General features: G+C 39.9%; 1 protein-coding gene and 2 non-coding genes across 3 annotated transcripts in view; 1 reads left to right on the top strand and 2 right to left on the bottom strand.

Annotated features, from left to right (window-relative positions):
- Positions 1 to 18,280, bottom strand: part of DDX1 (DEAD-box helicase 1) — a 31,924-nt gene extending 13,644 nt beyond the window's left edge. Inside the window, exons 1-14 of the mRNA XM_020784280.3 lie at positions 18,126 to 18,280; positions 15,178 to 15,229; positions 14,750 to 14,813; positions 13,677 to 13,706; positions 13,448 to 13,544; positions 11,079 to 11,126; positions 10,230 to 10,313; positions 7,936 to 8,019; positions 6,752 to 6,828; positions 6,580 to 6,652; positions 6,411 to 6,487; positions 4,802 to 4,916; positions 4,459 to 4,597; positions 4,240 to 4,300 (exon numbers count right to left, since the gene is read on the bottom strand). Coding sequence (XP_020639939.3) covers positions 4,240 to 4,300; positions 4,459 to 4,597; positions 4,802 to 4,916; positions 6,411 to 6,487; positions 6,580 to 6,652; positions 6,752 to 6,828; positions 7,936 to 8,019; positions 10,230 to 10,313; positions 11,079 to 11,126; positions 13,448 to 13,544; positions 13,677 to 13,706; positions 14,750 to 14,813; positions 15,178 to 15,229; positions 18,126 to 18,141 — 1,017 coding nt within the window. The 5' untranslated portion in view covers positions 18,142 to 18,280. The remainder of the gene's footprint in view (positions 1 to 4,239; positions 4,301 to 4,458; positions 4,598 to 4,801; positions 4,917 to 6,410; positions 6,488 to 6,579; positions 6,653 to 6,751; positions 6,829 to 7,935; positions 8,020 to 10,229; positions 10,314 to 11,078; positions 11,127 to 13,447; positions 13,545 to 13,676; positions 13,707 to 14,749; positions 14,814 to 15,177; positions 15,230 to 18,125) is intronic.
- On the bottom strand, positions 9,093 to 9,256 carry LOC140703346 (U1 spliceosomal RNA). The gene has a single exon (XR_012082781.2). It is a non-coding gene; the product is annotated as a U1 spliceosomal RNA (small nuclear RNA).
- Positions 9,574 to 9,735, top strand: LOC140703335 (U1 spliceosomal RNA). Its single transcript, XR_012082772.2, has one exon. It is a non-coding gene; the product is annotated as a U1 spliceosomal RNA (small nuclear RNA).
- Positions 18,281 to 19,213: the final 933 nt, after the last annotated feature.

Below are 19,213 nucleotides of genomic sequence, written 5' to 3'. Positions count from 1 at the left end.
GAAATAGTAAGGAGCCTTTTGTGCAAGTAACATGCCTTTAACGCGCAGTAAAATGGCTGAAAGTGAGCCAAAATCTCCAGAGATGTCTGAAAGTTCTGGAGATAAGTTAAATGGTGAACATATATACAGAATGAAACAAATAGAAATAGAAATGGAGAACTCAAAGGGGAAGGACTCTATTGAGTTTAGCAAATGGGATCAACAAATAGATCCAACCTTGCAGCAGTGCTTTAAGATGGTTAGCAATTGTCCAGTAACCCCTGAGAACCGTGAGAGATATTATTGTGAAGAAGAAGGCCTTTTATGTAGGGAGATCTTAATAAACTCCAAGAAGGAAAAATTGCTTGTAGTTCCTTCTAAATATAGAAAGAAAGTAATGGAAAAATGTCACACAGACACCCTATCGGGACATTTAGGGATGGCAAAGACTAAGCAGAAAATATCCCAGAAGTACTACTGGCCAAAAATGGGAAAAGAAATAAAAGAATTTTGTCAAAGCTGCACCACTTGCCAAATGAAAATAAATAGTGAGGAAAAATCCAATAGGGATGATGACTGGGATAGGTATATGGAAGAGATGAAAAATATTGACAATATATTTAAGCAAATGGAAAATAGATATATTGAACAACTGAAAGAGAAACAGAGGTCTGGGTTTACTCTATTAAGGCAAGTTTTTAAGGATGCATACGGCATAGATGAGTTTTCTGAGGGAAAAGATTTACAATCCAAAGTGGAAGTGGATGAGGTTTATGAGTGTGAAAGAAAGATAAAGCCACAAACTATTCCGAAACCAAAAGAAGGCACACAGGTTAAGGCACAACTTCAAAACCTGAATTATTCTGAAGAAAACATGAGGGAAACATGGGAAGACTACCCTAAGTATTCCAAAGGGCTAGTTCAGAGCCAGCAGAAAGTGGGCGGCCATTTTGTTGAAAAGCCTTCAGGACAGAGCCAGGCCAAGAGCCAGGTTTTGGAGGGAAAAGAAAAATCAGAAACATTTGCTGGCAAAAGCTCATGGGGAGAGAAAATTTGCTTCGCTTGTCAGGGGAGGGGACACATTGCTTCCCAGTGTTTTAATACAAAACAAAATAAAGAAATTTCTCCTCAGAAAGTGAATTTAAAAGAGACCAAGTCTGTATATTGCATACAGAACAGTCAGATGACTCCCTCTAGAGGTAGCTCTGTAGCCATAGAAACGAAAGCAGAGGCAGCTAAGCTCTCTAAAATTGATACATTTAGAGGGAAGATCTCAAGTTATGATGAAAATATTCCCATTGCTGCTGCATCAGTTCTTATAGGCACTGATCTCTCAAAACATGTCAAGAGTGCCTTTGTGATTACACAATCACTACCAGAACAAAATGAGGCAGCAGGAAAGATTACTGATTCTCAAGAGGAAGTTAGAAATCTACCCCAAGCTGAGGCAATTTCTCTGGAAATACCTCAGGAAAATAATTTTGTCCAAGAGCAGCTAACAGATCCTATTTTAAAAGGCTGTTTTGGAAAAGTGGCTGGCAAAGGATTATCCCCTAAACAAGGGTTGCTATACAGAGAAAAACAGATAAATATTTCAAAAGGGGAACTTGAGATTAGAAGCCAGTTAATGGTACCAGATAAATATGATTCAATAATTTTGGAAAAGGGACATTCTGTCTTAGTTAATGCACATTTGGGTATAATTGAAACCAACCAGAGAATAACCCAGAAGTTTCATTGGCCTGAAATAGAAAAACAGGTTAGAAATTTCTGTCAGAAAGTTGATATGTGCCAGAAACAGAGTTATAACAGTGACCAGACTGAGGTTAAGATGTGCCCTTTACCAGAAATCTCTACACCTGTTAAAAGTATTGAAGCAGACCTTATAAAAACATCAGTTACTTCCAAACTTATGAAGAGATTGTGGCAGATTTGTGGAGTAAAACAATTAGAGAATTCTCCCTATCATCCGGAAAGTGATGGGTTGGCAGAGAGATTCAATGTGACCCTCATGAGGATGATCAAAGCCTATTTAGCTGAGAACCATAAGAACTGGGACCAAAACCCAGTTACTTTTATATGCCTACAGATCAGTCCCACAAGAGAGTGCTGGTTTCAGCCCTTTTGAGCTATTATTTGGGAGACATGTGAGGGGTCCGCTTGATCTAATTAAGCAAAATTGGGATCAGATTGTTAAAGAAGACCCCCAAAATGTGATCACATGTGCAGACTCTGTGGTAATCAACCTCGAAAGAAATCTAGATTTGGCTGATGAGAATCTAAAACCACAAAAAGTCAAACAGAAACTGTGGTATGACAAAAGGGCTAGGGAACTTCAGTTTATTCCTAGAGATGAGGTCTTTCTGGTGAGGCCCATCAAGGGGAACAAGTTACAACTGAACTGGAACAGTCCATATGGAGTTGTTCATGAAATGAGTAACCTCAATGACATTCTTAAGGGAGTTGAACAACTAGACAAAAGGGTTGTTCATGTGAATGCCCTTAAGCCTTCTTATAGTGAAGAAAAAATTGTGCTGTTTGAAATGAAAGCAGCTGATAAAAGAGAACATGAGTTACCTTTCTGGAAAGGGAGGGGTCAGCAAAAGTTCATCTCAGAGGAGGTGCAGATCAGCCCTGCTCTATTCATAGAACAGCAGAGTGATTTAACATTAGTTAATAAGTATCAGCAGGTTTTCTACACCAAACCTAATGTAGCCAAAGGAATGTTACATCAGATTGATGCAGAGCTGATGAAGGAGCAAGGACCTCGTTCCATGGTCCTATGACTGCAAGGTGGCTTTTGGAAAGCTAAAAGAAGCATCAACCAACCGTCCTGTGTTGCATGCTCCAGACTTAAATAAAGAATTCATCGTCCACATCGATACTTCGAAGGCCGGGGTAGGAGCCGTGCTGTACCAGTGTGATGACAACGGAGACCAGCATTCTGTGTCCTACCTGATCCAGAAACTTCAAAAGAGAGAAAAGCACGTGTCGACCATTGGAAAAGAGTGTTAGGCCATCGTTTACGTGATCCAGAGAGTGAGGGCCTACATCTGGAAAAGACACTTCATTTGGGGCGTGGACTATTCACCTTTTATATGGCCAAAGACTATGAAAGCCCAGAACTGTGAACTAATGAGGTGGGCTCGCATTTTGAAGGACTATGACTTAGAGGGTAAGGTTGTCAAATGGACAATGAACTGTGTTACTGATGCCTTATCCCGAAGACCTAAAGACGACAGATGAGTAAACATGGACTCTTAAAAAAAAAAATTTAACTAAGTGTAAAAAGTTGCAAATTGATACTGTGACTGTATTACCTATGTGTATAATTTTGCAGATGGGTATTTGGAAAGTAAGTATATTTAAAGAAGATATGTTCTTGCTTAAAAATGTTATGTGGTTATATTATGGTTATATGGGGGTATGTATTCCTATATTTCATGTGCAGTTGTTTTGGAATGAAAAGCACTTTAGCTTTTCATCGCAAAACAACTTTATAAGGGGGGAGGTATGTGACGGCTGTGATGATGTCACCTGCCTGTCACTGCTATGGCTGGAGTTTATCTGCCTATGGCAGGACAGGAGGTGGGACTTCAGTGGGTGGAGTTAATGTATATAAGGGGGGAGTGAAGGTGGTGAGAGCAGATTGGGGAGATTTGGGAGGTTGGGATGAGATAGAGTGTTAGGGCCTGTTTATTCAAGTTATGAGGTACTGTGCTAGAGTAGGTCTGAATGAGAGAGTGATTGAGTGGGATACTTTATCACATTGATTGCCTTATTTAGTTTCCACAGTGATTTACTATTATTTATGTTTTCTCAATAAACAATCCTTTTTATTTTGAAATCCATACCATTGTCTGATGAGTCAGATCAGTAAGTGTGGTTGGTGGCAGCGTGAAATAAGTGTGAATGAGAGTGACGTGACCATTGTGACGTGAAAGGAGGACGTCACACAGGTTAATGACTTAAACATTATGTTCTCCATTAGTATGAATTAGTATGAATAAAATGTATGTTCTCTATCAGCAATTAAATATTTATCAATCTGGCTTACAGATTTCTTATCTACTTTGATAATGTCATTTTGAATTCTTTTTAAAATATATTTTCAGACTGGAATTCTATCATTTTAAAAACTAGACATGCTGCCAGGGACATCCATGCAACGGAATGGTGGCTTATATGTAATTTATTTGCATGTTTAAGAAAAAATGCTCCTCGTATATGCAATGCAAACCAAGAACAATTTAGACTTACCCCTTGCTCTAATACAGACAGTTGCTCTCTTGCAGCAACACCACCAATAATTAGGAGTTCCCTGAAAGACGCAGAACATCAAATTAAGCTCTGTGTGGTCCCTTCGTATTATTTAGTTCAGTAAAAATAGCATGATTTTTAAAATGGAAAAATGCAAAGCTTATTGAAATCTACAAGTCCCCACCTGCTGATTTCTCCCTTCAATTGATTTTAATGTACCTTAGTTTGGGATTCTCAACATATTTTTTGAATTGTTTCACGTTGTTCAGGGTCTGCTCAGCTAGCTCTCTTGAGGGTTCCACAATCAATGCTTTGGGAGCATTTGGCAGATTCTTTGTTTGTGCTACCTGGGCAGCTCCTGAAATTGGAAATGTTGAAAGGTCCTGTAGTGATGAGTTGGTTGGTAAGAAATCATTTCATATTTATTTATTGAGACAGCAAGGTCTAGAACAGTAGGCTGGGTCCAAGCTTAGCCACAAGTAAAACAGATACACTGAAACTGATCTATTCACTTGGTGTCATGCAAAACCCCTTTCAAGACTGGAGGGTGCCTTTGACATACCTGCGTGCTGGGATTTCAAAACACTGGCCTCAGGAGCTTTAGCAAGAGCAACATAACCGTCTTTAGGGGGAAACTTAAAGTCTTCTTCACCAAAATTGAACTTTAATTCTGCGTTCTAGAAGAATACATATGAGAAAAACATGGCACAAAAATAGCCAACAGGCTCTTGTACAAATAAACATAATTTTTTTGTGTCAGTAGTAAGACAATAGGCCAGTGTGGCATAGTGGATAGAATAACAGACTAGGATTCAGGACAACTGAGTTCAAATTCCTGTTCAGTGATGGAAACTCATGGTGTTAATGTGTTTGTCTATGGGTGGGTAGAGCAGAACCAGTCCCTAAATATCACTCATACCTTGGGAGACTCTACTAGGATTGTTATTAGTCAGAAGTGACTAGGCGGCACTGAAAAACAACAGTGGGCTGACATATGGCCCATGAAATGTTTTGGAACTGCTGCACTCATTAGCCAGCTGACTTGTCCTAGTTTTGATTTTATTTCATTTATTGTAACTGCAGCCTTGAATAGTATTTGCTCAATAGAAACCAGACCATCCCTACAATTTATTACATCATGTGCTTTCAGTGAATCGGTAAGGTTTTACCCCCAGATTCTGATTCATGTCCATGAAGCAAAGCAAAATAAAAAATAAAATAAAATAAAAAACTAAGGATGATACAGATTCCTTCCATGGGACTACATACACCTGTAAGTACCCACCGGTCTACCACTTCACATGATAAACTCTTGTAAAATTTCTGGGAGTATTAAAGCAATTTATGATACAGCATGAGTCTATCATTCAGAAGAAAGGGGCTAGCTATTTGATTGTGTTGCATCTATGAGTAACCTCCCAAGGATGGCACTGCTTCTACGAGAAGGATGGATCCATCTTTGCGCTACATGACAGGGGCACGTCTGGAGTGGATTTTAGTGGGAAAGCAATGGTATACAGATGGGACCCATTTTTGCTTAACAAGGCAAGAAAGCTGAATTCTAATCCTGATTTACTATAATTCTTTCTCCCACAAATATTGTGTGTGCAACAGACCACTGCAAACTGTTGTTTTTTCTAGATCTTTCTGCAAGAAGGATACTGAGTACACCCTTGTGTATGTGGTAGCCCTGCTGCTTTAAAGAAGGGTGATCTGCAGCTCCTGCAAACCGCTAGGTTTCAATATTTACAAAAGAGGACTCAGCTACCACAATTTGAAATGCCCCTAGGCAGAAGTGTGCCACCCTTTAGAAAGCCCAGATGAAGAAAAAAAGCTCCAGAACAAGGCAATGGTCATTTAGCATGCTCAGTGGTGACAGAATGGAGACAGGTGGCTGAGGGAAAACTAGAGGAACAAAACAGTGGGATCTGGAAGGCTAAATAGAAACACTTAATTACGTTGTGGGACCTCCCTTGCTCGTTTTATAGCTCCACTATCTGACTATTTGCATTAGCTGGTGTTGCCTGTGCCAGTCCTCACTTTGGAATACTGCTTTCTTGTATGAATGTTAAGCAGGCTTTCAGAGGTAATGTGAATGAGATTTGGCCGTTGTGACAATCACAGCAGAGGCAGAATCATATATAATTGGCTGATTAGAAAGGCAGATCTACCTTTAGAACACAGGCTGCAAAGAGGGCTTGGTTCTTGAGGTGCGGTGGGATTTCAAATGCAAGCCCAAGTTCTTTTCCTGAATGAAAAAAAGAAGTATGCTGAATTTATATTTCTTTTATTTGCACACTGAATTCTCTACTTAACAGAAAAAAAGGAAGGCATCCTTACCGTTTTTGGAAAATGCAACTTGCCCTTTATCCATATCTAGATAGCATCCTATTGTGTCATGCATAGTGAATTCCTATATTAAAAAGGGAGATTTTATAACAGATCTTTGAAAATGATACTTGACAAGAATATAATGTCCTTTGTTATAGAAAAACCAGAGCCAAGAACGTACTTCCCCATAGCTGTCAAACTGCTTGTTATGAGATTTCTTCCCAGTTCCACCATAGCCAAAGCCAAATTTGTCCGTGCCTGAAAGCCAAAAACATACACTATTAGAGCCAAGGAAAATTTCACCAAGTTTATTGGGTTGGATCCAGACAGACACTCAAGAGACTCTGAGTTGTATGATGGGGGGAGGGGCCACTGCTTTTGATGGCCCCTGTTCCCTTCAACAGCTCCCTCTGCCCTCCAAGACAAATGGCTGCTCCATCCTCTTATCTTGCAGGGAGCCTTTGCTCCACTAACAGAATGGAACCTTTTGTCTATAGACACACCTGGATCCAACTGCTTCCAACTATCCACTACCAATGTCCGTGAGACAAACAAAATAGATTAGGGCCCCAGAGGCAGTTACACTATACTGTACTAAACCACATACTGGACTGCCTAGGAGGTATCCAAGTTTCCAGCTCTCAAACCTTGAGAAAAGAGTATGCATATGTTCTTCTCCTCTGTACTGCTGATTAGTGCTAAACTGAAACCGGGGATTTCTTTGTATGGCCCTTTCTTCCCTTCACAAAAAGTGCCCCCCCTTCATACAATTGGGTATCAGAAGGGAGAGAAGCCACACATTCCTGACAAAACAGGCCTACAATATTTCACCTAATCCAGTCAGGTGCACGTAGGGATCCATCTCCTGCAACCACCAGCCATGAAGAACAGAATCAAGGCAATATGGCTTGACACAGCATATGGCTTGGCAACACATTTCCCAATTAGGAGTGGGGACAGCATATAGGTTTTGTTTAACTTGACACCAGGTAGTTGAACTGGATTGGTTACATTCTGATGTGATGTCATCACATTTATTATAGATCCACAACTGTCTGGGGTCATGAGTACACAAAAGTAAACACTCTGCATGTCGCTGAAGCCATACAGACCTAGGTTAAAAACGTGTGAGATCCCAAAAGGCATTTGCACCTTTCATGGAAGCATTGTTGTTGCTTCTTCAAGATGCGTTTAGTGTGCTTCATAGGAAAAAAAGCCAGAAGGTGACATTTTAAATTGACATCTTTCTGTTGGCAATGTAACTCCTCTACCCTTACACTGTCAGGCTATGTAGTTCCTGAGGAGCTCTCAAGGCTACTAGACCACCATCTGGATTTCAATTCAGACTTGCAGATAAATACTCACCCAAATCTAATGAAGCCTGCATGGAAGACCACCCAATTCGGCATAATCCTTGGTCATGACAAGATACTTCATAATAATATTTTCCTGAAACATTTAAAGAAAGTGTATTTGCAACTAGCTTCTGACTGAATATCTTGTGGTCAAGACAAGAAGATAACTTTAACGTCAAAGTGATACTGAGCAAGGTGGTGATACTGCTGGCATCAGGATCTACAGAAAAGGAAGTACCCCATCACACTGCACACTGGAAAGAAGCCTTCATGGATCTGGCCATGAAAGGGAGCATTCAAAAGAGGAAGGCCAGCTAAATTGGTGTCATCTTCTATGCCCCCATTTATTCCCCTCCCCTCCTCATCTATTACATGTTTGTCCTTTCTGTTCCTTTAAGTGTACACAATTTCCTTGGTGTAAACATAGTCCTAGATGTATGCACTAAGTTATCAACAAGGGTGGAGGATTGAAATGCTGAGGAAGAAGGGCTGGGCTGAGATGAAAGACAAGAATGGCTCTTGTTGCAGCTTTAATAAACCAGCAAGGACTTTACATTAAAAAACCCAAATGATACTGGTCATCCTGCAAAAGGCTTGTTTGCTTAAACTTCTACACATTCTTCTGAAAGCAGATAATAAAGTATTTTCTCCAGTCATTCCAATTTCAAAAGCTAAGTAACATTACAGTGGTGCCTCGCAAGACGATTGCCTTGCAGGATGATTAATCCACAAGACGATGGGTTTTTGTGATTGCTGTGGCACTTTGCAAGATGATGTTTTCTATGGAGGATTTTCACAAGACAGTATTTTGGTCTATGCTTTGCAAGATGGGTTTTTTTTTTTTAGACCAATGTTTTGCAAGACAGCTTCCCCCCCCCCTTGAAACACATTAACTACATAAGACCTACTTTTTTATCCAAAAAAAAAAGAGGGGGAGAAAGTATATGCTACTGGCTTTCCAGCATCTGCCTCCTAGAAAGCCAACAGCATACACTTTCTCCGCCACTTTTTTGGGATAAAAGAGGAGGTCTCATATAATTAATGTGTTCCAATGGGAGAAAAAAACCATCTTGCAAAACATCATCAATGGAACTATAGTTGCAAATTTAAATGATACAGGATGGTGAAAATAGCCAGAAACCGAAGGATAAAGAGATTCTTAAAACACCAGGGAAATAACAAATGTAATCCCCAATTAACACAAATTATGCAGTTGAGTTCCCCACATTTGGGGAAATCACAGGTATCAGCACACCGGAAATGCAATGGATGAACCTTACCCGAGAAAAACCACTTTCATGACCATGGTATTTCCACTGCAAGGTATGAGTTAGAATGGCCCTTGCATCTCTTACCCCCTTCTGTGCCCTGTCCCCCCAAGGCATGGTGACCCTGAATATACCTCCTGCTCAGTACAGAGCTGCACAGCCCCAGTCCTGCCAATACCTGTGCACTAAAGGATTGTGGGAGGAACAGCTAGCCCCTGATGGGGTCCCGTGGGGCACCCCAAAACACTGAGGAGCTCTCTTGGCCTCTGGTGGGACTGGGGCCATGCAGCCCTGTTCTGAGCGGGAGATGCAGCCAGGGGGTCATCATGACTTGGGGGGGCAGGGCACAGAAGGCGGTAGGAGGCGCAAGGGCCACTCCAACTCATACCTTGCAGGGGAAATACCATGGTCATGAAAGTGGCTTTGCCAGGGTAAAGCTCATCCATTGCACTTCAGGTGTGCTGATCCCTACGATTTTCCCAAACATGGGGAACTCAACTGCATAATTTGTGTTCATGGGGGATTGCATTTGTTTTCTCCCTGGTCTTTCTAGAATCCTTTTCATCCCTTTTTTTCTCATCAGGACCAATTACAAAGGCAGCAAGTCCTGGTGGTGTCTTGTATTGCATTCTCCCTCTTTCTCTCCCCAGTGGTAAAGGATCAGGGCAAAAGGAGTCACCCTTATCAAGAGTCAGGGGGCTCCCTTGACTCTTTTCATCCTCTTTCTTTGCTGCTGGAGAGAGAAAGAGGGGGAAGGCCATCTGACACCCATTCAATTTCCAAAGGTAGTGCAGGCAAGGGGATTGCTTTTCCCCAATATAGTAGATTTCAATGCATTTGTATGGGAAACTGTGTTTTGCAAGATGATGTTTTTCTTCTATGGACAATTTCCCCCCCACTGGAACACATTAAATAGATTTCAGTGCATTCCAATGGGGAATTGGGTTTCGCAAGACAGTGATTTATGCGGAACAAATTAAAATTGTCTTGCGAGGAACCACTGTATAAGCATGCAGACATGGTGGTTTCTTCAAACCTTTGGTCACGCCTCTAGTGGATCGGCAGCCATGCCATTCTTTTACTTCCCTGCTTTGGCAGCAAAGGCCATCTGATCCAATAGCTGAACAGGAAGGAGAATAAGAAAACAAGAATTAAATCCATGAACATAACTTCTACAAAATAAAACATTCACAGATGATAGCAAGTTTCCCTAAAATAGTTATGCATGTTCCTTCGGCAGAGAATGCAACGAAACATCAAATGTTTGATTATACATTTCTAGTCATCAGCAATTAAATATTATGCTACCGGCCAATATCCTTTTGGGTGGGCCAACACTTCAACAGGAATAATATCGTCAATGGCATACTGTGACTGATTAAAAACTTCCTTTTCTGATTTTGAGGTGTGCACAAGGATTCTCATTCCATCTAAGTTGTGTGCACCCACTCAATAAATAACCAAAAACAAGCAGTCTTCAATCAGTGGCAATTTACCATTGATGATGGCATCATTCCTACTATGCAACAGGATATTGGAGATTTTTAACTTTCCTTTTATATGCTGTTTATATATTATATATAATATATATTATATATTATATATTCCTTATATAAAGGAAACAAATGTCTAGCTTCCATTCTGTTATACTTACATGTACTGCTGAAATTTAAAATCAAATACAAGTACTCAAGTTTCCTCAACAGGATAAAGTTGGTTGTATTTATATACCACTTCTCCTCCTTTGAGATGTCCTGATAATCTCCCATTCAGGCCCAGAACAGCTATAGTGATGAACTAGACACAGTTTGACTATGATTTTCACATTCTCAATCACCTAGCTGCTGTTTGGTGATCCCTTGAATGAACTGGATACAACACTTACCAAATGCAGATCCTCTGTCATATGGATTCATTTGCCATTTGTTGAGCACTGTTGTAAAGGAAAACAGTTATACTTGTTTTACTACCAGAGATCACTGTAGCTTTTTATAAATTTGATTGGCCAATTAATACGCAAAATGACAACTTCATTCAAATGACGATTTGACGCTTGAACTCAATTGCCAGCACATTGACAAATTCAAAACCCCTAATTTAAAGAAAGCTCTGATGTCCAATTACATTTTCCGACTATGGAAATCGGTCATATGACTCTTTTCACTCGAGAAGAGCTAGACATCAAGTATCTATTCATTCAAAAACAGCAGTGTGTCTGATGCAGAATATGCTAGTTTAGTTTTACATGCTACATCTTAAATTCTTTGTACAACGTAAGACTTGCTGTATAATTCTAAATATACACACTTTGTATTTCTCTTACCTAAAGTGTGAATATCATTTACAGTTACAATGATACAGAATTCCAGTGCAGTTCAATTATGGACAACTGGCAACAGAAATATTCTGTATTCTTACAACACTTCAAGCATTGCTAACATGGCTACAAAGATGCATGTGACCAGTTTTTACATTTCAAATATTTCTGGGTATTTTTCAAACATTAAAACATGCCAACAACCACATTTTTAAATCCCATTTCAAGATTCTGTCTGAACACAATGTGTGAGCTAAACCTATAAGGATGGGGAGTATGTTGGCCTTTTCCCTTTTTTAGGGTGTTCTCTCAATCTGCTCCTACAGAGAACAACTTTGTGAAGAAAAAAGCCTCCCCCCCTTTAGATTTTCCTTCCCCTGCGACTTGGAGATTTAAAATTATGGGGTGACTCTCCACATATAAAGATTCCCTGCTTCATAAAAATGACACTAAAAGTTTTTCATGTGAATGGTCAAAGTAGGGTATACTTCTCCACACGACTCTTTAAAAGGGATTTGGGACTCTTAACTCTAACAAAATTCTTTCTCATCCTGAACATCCACATTATGTTAAAATGCTGGGCTGGATCCAACCATTACTGTTCACAAATACAACCCATTCAGCTTTTTCAAATCCTAAAGGCTGAATTTTTCAAGGACTTGAGAGAACTCAAGGGGTAAGTGGCAAACATTTCCCCGTTCCTGTCAGTAGGGGCATAACCTGGATAAATCCCTTCACCCAAAACAATGTTTGCTAGCTTGAAAGCCTTCCTATGCCATGGCACTTAGGACACACTGCCAACCTTTGTAAAGCAAGCACTGGCTGGCAGCATCTGCACCAGATGGGGCCACTCATTTATATCAAAGCAAGACCTTCCTTTAAATGACTTGTAGTGATATGCTGTTGATTTCAGAGGCGATTTGCCACAACACAGTTAAAGACAGCCCCCCCCAAAAAAAGAGAAGGGAGGGGGAGTTTGGTTTAAATGGAGGACTTTCCTTAAATTGGGGAAGGCAAGGAAATTGGGGCCCAGATCCATCAAAGTTGTCACTTCTAGTTTACACATTAGGGCTCTAATTTTTCAGTACTATAATTCCAGCTGGAAATTAATTCCACAAGCTTCAACAGAATTTTCACAGAGGAATACCTAATACAGTACCTGTTCTATTCATGACTAAGATTTACTATTGACTAGCAGTAACGGAAGACTCCCTGGAAAAGACCCTGATGTTGGGAAAGTGTGAAGGCAACAGGAGAAGGGACGACAGAGGACGAGATGGTTGGACAGGGTCATTGAAGCTACCAACATGAATTTGACCAAACTCCGGGAGGCAGTGGAAGACAAGAGGGCCTGGTATGCTCTGGTCCATAGGGTCACGAAGAGTCAGACAAGACTTAACGACTAAGCAACAACAAGCAGTAACACATGCTGACAAGTTTAGGAGGTTGATTAGCACCAGAAGCCAAAACATATTGGCCTAACATACTAAGCAACCAACCTATGGAAGTTTTTAAAAGAAGAAATTAGGTGATATGTGGAAACATGATACTACACACAATTCTTATACACAGCCTGAGAAGATTTGCCATTCAAAGTGGCTTATGAATTTTTAAATCAATCAATACACATCTGTGAGTTATTTACTCAACCTGCAGATCATGACCCCTCATTCAGGGCTATTGATACATTCCACTACTATATGCTCTCCAAAAATTAAGTAATTACAATCCTGATGCACATCCTTAGAGTCCAAGTAAAATACCGCCCCCCCTCCATGATTTAATTCTCAAAGTATAGATACTGGGTGCCTTGACCGTATATACTATATATTGCTTTTATGCAGTTTACGCAAACTTCAGTTTATGTTTCAGATTTTGTATAGGTAATAATTTTGTACAGAATATTAATATTAACACCTCTACAGAGAAAGGTTTACCTCCTCCACCAGTTTTTATAGTTGTTTTTCCTTTTTTCCCTTCCTGCTGGTCCTTCAGAGTTTCATACACAATCTGAATAACTGGGATGCTGAATGCCTGAAATACAGCACAAAGTTACAAGTTCTAAACTAGTAATATTCTTCTAGTCTTCAGTTATGTTTACAGTCAAACTGTATGAAAAATAATTTTCTAATATGCAACAATGGCATTACACCAGTTTTCACTTACACCAGTTTTCCCACTCCCAGTCTCTGCTGCCTGTGTAGAAAAGAAATATAATTAAAAAATTAAAGTTATGTTGCCTATTTGTTAATTGCTAGAAAAACGTTCAAGATATAGTAGAGCACTGATATATTAACTATCCAAATGCATTCACTACTGTAAAGGCATTAACTGTGCAGTCTCTTCTGTATGAACGAGTCAGAAGATAAAACATAAAAAACTAGCAAACAGTAGTTCAAGCATTTTAGCACAGAAATGCAAGTAAAAATGCTCCATTTGTCATAGACAAAAGAGAAAAGAATAATTTCAAAAATGATTTTCTTATTGTTTTTATAACAATCTCCATACACAAGACACAATATCTTCCTTCAAATAACTCCTATAAATTTAGAGCTTGGTGAGTTTTAAGTTAAATTCTACATAGAACTACAACAGAACATCTACTAATGTGCAAAGTAACACTGGTACCACAGATTGGCACAAATTTTTAATATGAGACAGAAAACAACTGCAAAGTGGTTTATAATATTTTATCAGTGTGATCCTATACAAAAGCCAAAATCCTGTTCATGCAGATCCACACATACAAGACTGATGGCATCATCAGCCACAGATTTTGATTTTTAATTAAAAGGTTCCTATCTCATTTCCTTTAGGTTCTGAGGCTCCCCAGGGATCTCGAGGAAGTCTTTGGGGACTGCAATGTAGGGGAAGAGAACCTTTGAAGCCTGAAAATTCCTGCTGCCAGCTGCTGACTTCACTTTTTTGGGACCTTAAAGGCTCCCACCTTATCCCACCCCCTCCAAAGGGATCTCTAATGGGGGTGGGGGAAATAAGAAACGTTTAATTGATTAAAGATAAAAGGCCACAGCTGATGTCTTCCTTAACTTTGCACACCCAGAGCTGCGTCAACAGGAGTCCTGGCAATGTGAGGCACATGACCACCTAAATCTGCCTAATACTGGGCAGGAAAATATTTAGATAAAATTATGTAATTTATACTATAATACCAAGCACAATAAATCTGTCTAGTAAAACCCTGTTCATTTTGGATGAGACAAAAGAAGAGTAATGCATACCATTAGGACATCGCCTCCTCCCAAAATCAATGGAATAGACTCTGCTTGGATATCTGTGGGGAGACTACAAGAAAAATATAATCAGCCTCTAACATTCAAAGATTTCATTTTTTAGGTTCCTGAAATAAAGAAGATGGTAGTGAGGAATCTGGTTTCTGGTCACACTCTGGAATTACACAGAGCTTTGACTTCAAGAATTCTCTCTTGAGAACTAAGAGCAGAATTGCACATGCATATTACAGCATGCCCCGGGCCAATCCTGTATGTTGGGTGACTGACAACATTCATCCACCACTAGCATGGAACCAATACTTTGGTAAGCACTTTCCATTGAAATGCAGCAAAATTGTCACCTGTAGTGTTATTGTTAGTGAAAAAATCATTGTTCATCCATCTGAAAAGGTACAAATAGAAATAATCACACTTACAGCCAGTCCATCTCTTCCACAGCTTGAGCTATCTCTGGCATAACACCCATCTCTGCAAACAAAAAACAAAGTATTAACAAAAAGAAAAAAAATCAAGTAAACACTTCCAATGTACTTATTATGAAGTAAAATAACTAATTTGCAAGAAGTAGCTTACCCTTATTAACACACAAACATAATATGCAACAATGCTTGGTTGTGCACAAATCATTCAAATTTGCAGAACACATTAGATTGACAAAGCATTCTGAACATTACCAATCTCGCCAGATTTCATAAAGTAAGCCAGACTGGGTGTAGTCAGTAGTTGGGAGAGGAGACTGCACGGAAATACTGGGAAGACTGATGTGAGGTTAGTAACAAATCCTGCCCACAATGCTGGAAACCGCCTGCCAGTCTATCTTGACAATACTGGGCTAGCTAGACCAATGGTTCACCTCAGTATAAGGCAGCTTCTTGAGTTCCTATGATGATTTGCTTCTTTGATGTTCATATCTGCTACAGTTCTATCAAAGTTCCTTCCAGATTACTCTAGGTCATTAATCACATATAACACATTGCCCTTTTGTGAGTATTTCTGTTTCACAAAAACCCATGAACATTGTGTCCCCAAGCTTTGTTTGGTGATTGAAACAAACGTTTCTGCTGTAACCCAAAGCCTCTAGATTTAAGCAATCAAATTTTTTAAGTTTTTGATCTAAATTTCCTAGACACAGAGTCCCGAGTGTAGCTGTTGCTGTAAAGAAGGCCCTTTCCCACACCTTTCAAGCCTCTACACATGATCTGGTTTACCAGACAGGAAGTGCCATTCTGAACCCAAAAGACTGAAAATGACCACCATTTTAAAAAATTAGTTTGGAAATTGAACAGCTCAAATTGGCAGGGCACAGACAAGACATGTGATCTGAAAAAGTAGCTCTAGTGAAAACACTAGTGGTAGTTTCTGAACACTTTTCAAAGCTATTACCAAGGTACCAGTGACTGTGGTTAGATATTTTTTAAGAAACTGCCAAAGTTGACACACCAAAGTTGTGCACAAGACCTCTCGGCCAAAGTTGTCAACTAACTCTATGTAACCAAAGTGGATTCTTTAAGGCACTAATTTATTTAGGCAATTACATTTAAAAAATAAATAAGTTTTTTATTGTTTAACAAGAGATACTTAAATATCTCTTTCAGGGCCAATATGTCCTGTAACCAAACAGGTGGCCGTTCCATCTTACAGTATGTGATAACTTTTGTATTAATTAATTATAACCTGTTCTACACTTCCTTTTCTTTCTCCAAAAAAATCAAATATATTTTTAAAAATGCACAACTTTATGTGCAGCCCAAGCTGAAATGTCTACTAGATTAGGCATCTTTCAGTCTCTTTTTAATATATAATTTATTTTTTACAAAGGGTAGAAGGAAAGAAAAAGGGATTGAGGTTAAGGGGAAGAGGAGAAACAATGACATACTAACATCCATCCTATACATATTGCCATTTTACTATTTTCTGCCTTCCAGATTTAAGTTCTCATTTTAATGCATGTTCTTCAAACGATGTCTGATGACTCAAACCATTTGTAGAATAAGTCCCATCTTTCAGTTGCCTTTTGTAAAGGACAGTCCTTCATCACTTCTGATAAAATGTCCATTTCCGCCTGCAGATATCCTTGTACTGCAGCTGTTGGCTCTCTCTGGGGTGATTTCCCTGCACTAATTCTCCATCCATAATATAGAAATGTCTATATTATCAGAAGTAAGCCTAAGCGGTTTGGTTCCAGGCTACCAGAAGGACCCTATCTCCCTATATGACCCTTCTCAGCACTTAAGATCATCAGGCTTTTCTGCTGGTATTGCCAACTTTACAGGTGCGTTTCATGGGGACACGGGAAAGGCCCCTCTCTCTATGGCTGCTCCCTGACTCTGGAACTCCCTCCCTCAGGAGGCCAGGCTGGCCCATCTTTGGTGTCTTTCTGCAGGCAGGCAAAGACCTTTCTCTTCAGATAAGCTTCCCCCTAGTTACTGGCTGTCTGAGTTGGGTTTTGAAAAGGATCGCTGCACTTTAATGTTTTGAATGTGTTTTCATGTTGCCTTTGTTTACCTTTTTTTAAAATTCTGGTCTGCATTTGATCCTTCCAACATTATATTCTTGCTGTTGTTAACTTTAGATACTGTCTTTTAATGCTATAAACCACCTTTGGTCCTTTTTAAGGAGAAAGGCAGGGAAAAATAATTTAAACAAATTAAATAAATTACGGAGAAAGTTGGAGATAAAATATTTTAAATAAACAAATACACACACCAGGAGTACTTTCCGAAACTGTCTGTTCACTATGCTTCAGGTCCTGCTGCAACGCTAAAGAGATGTTATGTGTTTTCAAGTTAGCTCTCCCTCAGTGACTGGCTATTTGAGTGGGGTTTTTAAACAGATGGTTGTGCTCTGTTGTTTTAAATGTGTTTTATAATTACTTTTATTGACTGTTTTTAACATACTTGTTTAATTCCTTTTCTAAATGCATATATACCCACTGTCTGTAGTTTTTAAATATTGTCTTTTGATTCTTGTAAAGCTGCCTTGGGTTCTTTTAAGGAGAATGTTTTAAATCAGTCAACCAACCAATCCAGCCATCCTGAAAATGCTTATATAAATATATTTTACCCCGCCTTTCTCCTTGAAAAGGGACGCAGGCGGCTGACAGAAATTAAAAGGCCACATTTAGCCTATCAGGGGAAAAGGGGGAAAGGCTCCCCTGGGCCAGTCCCCTCCTCTCACAATTCTCTGGGGCCCGAAGCGGGTTCACCAGGCGAAGCCTCTCCTTCTTCGTCTGCTGTACGCGGCCTCCCTTCGAGGCCCTCCAACCCCTGGTGGGGCGCCTCGACTCTCCGAATCCCTCCCTCATGAAGCCAAACACGGAGCCGCCGCTGCCCTCCCTCCAGCTTCTCCAGGACGAGCCACGTACCTGAAAAAGCCGCCATGTTGCCCCCGCGGACTCGACCGGCAGAACGGTCCCCGCTCCGCGTCAAGGCGCCTGCGCACTCCCGGGTGCCTCCGCTTTCGCCTTCCCCCCTTCAACAGCGCCCGGCCACCCAAGGTTCCGCAGGAGCCGGTTGTGGAGGGAGGCGACTCGCGGTTGCAGAGACCCTGGGACGAAGAGAAGAGCATCTCAGGGAAATGTTCCCTTGCAGGGCCTTCTGCTCTAGCCAGCCGTCCCCCAACTAAGAGCATGTTCATTATTAATCAAGGTGCTTTGCACACGCCTAAAGGCACGAATGGATCTGGACAGTTATCCTGTTTTAAGGGAATGTGTCTTCTACGATGTCTTCTTTGAATTTCTTTATTTTTCCTTTTATTATTATTATTATTATTATTATTATTATTGTTATTGTTATTATTATTATTATTATTATTATTATTATTATTATTATTATTATTATTATTATTATTATTATTATTATTATTATTATTATTATTATAAACATGTCTACCCCACCTTTCTCCTTAAAAATGACCCAAAGTGGCTTTGATCTGGCTTGCTAGCTGCCCAGAGTACAGTAGCTTTTGCCACTAGCTGAGGGGGGGATAAAAATGTAAATTAAATTAAATATTAATTTACATTTTATAATTTCAGTTGAAAGTCACATGAATTGTCTGCCTCACCATCGGGCTCATTGTTTGTTTCCATAGTGGCTGCAAGAAATGGAGTCCAATCTGTGGGCCATCCCGACTCTTGGCTTGCAATGATCATTTTCCTAACCAGAGCTTGGAAAATTTCCTTTGCTGGCAGCGCAGCTCTCGGCAGAGCAGAGGCAGCAGTTCACTCTTGAGAGCTATGCTTTGAGAAATGTCTCCAGTCTCTTCTCTTAGAAGTCTAGTTTTAGTACTTGTCTATTAATTGTTGGTTAATTGGCTGAAGTTTTATTTATTTGCAGTCCAAACCTATATGTGTGTGCTTACTTGAAAACAAGCCCTATTCAGTTCGGTGGGACTTAAAAAGTAAGGCTGCATACAACCTAATCCTATGCATGGAAAAACCCTATAGAGTTCAAA

This window comes from Pogona vitticeps, chromosome 1 (genome assembly GCF_051106095.1).
Source record: "Pogona vitticeps strain Pit_001003342236 chromosome 1, PviZW2.1, whole genome shotgun sequence".
Classification (NCBI taxonomy): Eukaryota; Metazoa; Chordata; class Lepidosauria; order Squamata; family Agamidae; genus Pogona; species Pogona vitticeps.
This window is presented reverse-complemented; position numbering and strand designations above follow the sequence as displayed.